The following is a 2,020-nucleotide window of genomic DNA, read 5'->3' on the forward strand; positions in this document are numbered from 1 at the left end:
GCTGGGGCGAGAGTCTGGGGTTGGTAAAGAAGGAACAGGGAACACTGAGGCAGATGGTGGTGCATAGAGGCTCAGCATGAAGGAGCCAGGAAGGAGTCTGAGGGCACCAGCTTGTGGGAGAAGCCAGAAGAGGGCAACAGCTGGGACAACAGGAACTGTGGCCCACTCATGGGCCTCCGGTTATCCACCTGTAGTGTTTTAATTCTTCTCCACTCCTAGATTCCAAGTCGTAAAGTACCTCGTTTGCTGCCCCGGCGCTGGCCTTTTCCTGCCTGCTCCCAAGCCCTTCACTGTGCAGGCCTGAGTTGGAGGTACTGACATTACAGGTGTATTATCAGTTCCTTCTGGGAAGCCACTAGAAATGCTAAGATCAACTGTCTCCTTTGTCAGTAGAGGTTGAGAATCTTGATGAATGGTGAAACAGAGGCAGAAGTGAGACCAGGTATCAACTTTTTTCTAAAGTCCAGACTAGGACTAATTCAAGTCACAGATAACCCTCCCCACTAAAGTCCAGGGACCTGGACTTCTCAGAATGACAAAAACCATGAACCTAACCCTCACTTCCAACTCCATACCACTAAACACTGAAGCCAGACTGCCTGTGTCCCATCCAGGCATGGCCACTTAATAGCTTACGGCTGTGGACAACTCACTTAACCCTACTTTGAGGGCAAAATCTCTTTTCTGAAAAAAATGAACACAATACCAAGAAATTACCTTCATGGGGTTCTCGTTAAGATGAACTGAGAAAGGTAAGATCCTTTGGAGCTGTGCAGGACAGAGTAGCTATGATCAGTCCTCTGCCCTATTCCCAGTGACACAGACCTCTCAGCCCAGGGCCCCAGGCAAAGGCCACTTCAGAGGATCCCCCATGCTTTCTCTGGACTCTCTGCGGGGTCACTATGCTCACATGCCCTTTCCAACTCAGATATCCCATCTTCGCACTCTCACTCCACCAGCCTCTCTGTCTAGCCTCTCTCCTACCTCTGGCCCCTTCTCTTGCCCCTGCCTTTCTCAGCCCTGCCCACCTCCACCCGTGCCCTTCTAAGTCCAATTCCCAGCCCGCCCCATTCCCTTCCTCGGGTCCGCCCGCACCCGTGGCTTCCACCATGCCCTCGAGGATGACAACGATCTCGAAGTCGTCCCTCTCGAGGGCGCGACGCGACGCCTCCCAGAAGGGGCTGGCAGCATCGATCTCGTGGCTGATGACGAGAGGCGAGACAAGGAAGAGGCGGTCGTCGCCAGTCTCGAAGCCCACGCTGAGGTCGGTCTGGTGCAGCGGGATGAACTCGCCCTCGAGCGTCTGGCGCGAGCGGATGAGCTTAGCGCGGATGGAGGCCTCGACGATGTGAGAAGAGCGCAAGTCGCCCACGCGGAACATGAGACAGAGGCGGCCGTCGCGCAGTGACACCACCGCGTGTGAGGAGAAGACGAGCGTGGCGGCACGCTTGTTGGGCTGCGAGATCTTGACGAACATGCAGCCCACCATGAAGGCGTTCACCATAGAGCCCAGGATGGCCTGCAGCAGCAGCAGCACGATGCCCTCGGGGCACTGGTCGGTGATGACGCGGTGCCCGTAGCCGATGGTGGTCTCCGTCTCGATGGAGAAGAGGAAGGCGGCCACGAAGCCGTTGAGGTTGTTGACGCATGGCGTCCAGGTCGTGTCCTCCAGGTGCTCCAGGTCCCCGCGGCCGTAGGCGATGAGCCACCAGATGGCGCCGAAGAAGAGCCAGGTGAGTGCGTAGGCGAGGACGAAGAAGAGCAGGCTGAGGCGCCACTGCAGGTCCACCAGAGTGGTGAACAGGTCCGTCAGGTAGCGGTACGTCTCGCGCACGTTGCCCTGCTGCACGTTGCACCGGCCGTCCTTCTCCACGTATCGCTGGCGGCCGCGGCGCCGCGACGGCTCCTCGGGGCCGGCGGCGAAGGCGGCGTTCTCCTGTGCCATGGCGGCGGCAGCGGCGGCGGCGGCAGCGGAATGGGTCACGGTCAGGGTCGGGGCCAGCGCCCGCAAGCGCGCGGG

General features: G+C 58.8%; 1 protein-coding gene across 1 annotated transcript in view; it reads right to left on the minus strand.

The window, feature by feature from the left end:
- The window catches only part of KCNJ9 (potassium voltage-gated channel subfamily J member 9), a 3,795-nt gene extending 1,850 nt beyond the window's left edge, over window positions 1-1,945 (minus strand). Inside the window, exon 1 of the mRNA XM_006922904.1 lies at window positions 1,096-1,945. Coding sequence (XP_006922966.1) covers window positions 1,096-1,945 — 850 coding nt within the window. The remainder of the gene's footprint in view (window positions 1-1,095) is intronic.
- Between the last annotated feature and the right edge of the window lie 75 nt (window positions 1,946-2,020).

The sequence above is a fragment of the Pteropus alecto genome, unplaced genomic scaffold, assembly GCF_000325575.1.
Source record: "Pteropus alecto unplaced genomic scaffold, ASM32557v1 scaffold359, whole genome shotgun sequence".
NCBI classification, from domain to species: domain Eukaryota; kingdom Metazoa; phylum Chordata; class Mammalia; order Chiroptera; family Pteropodidae; genus Pteropus; species Pteropus alecto.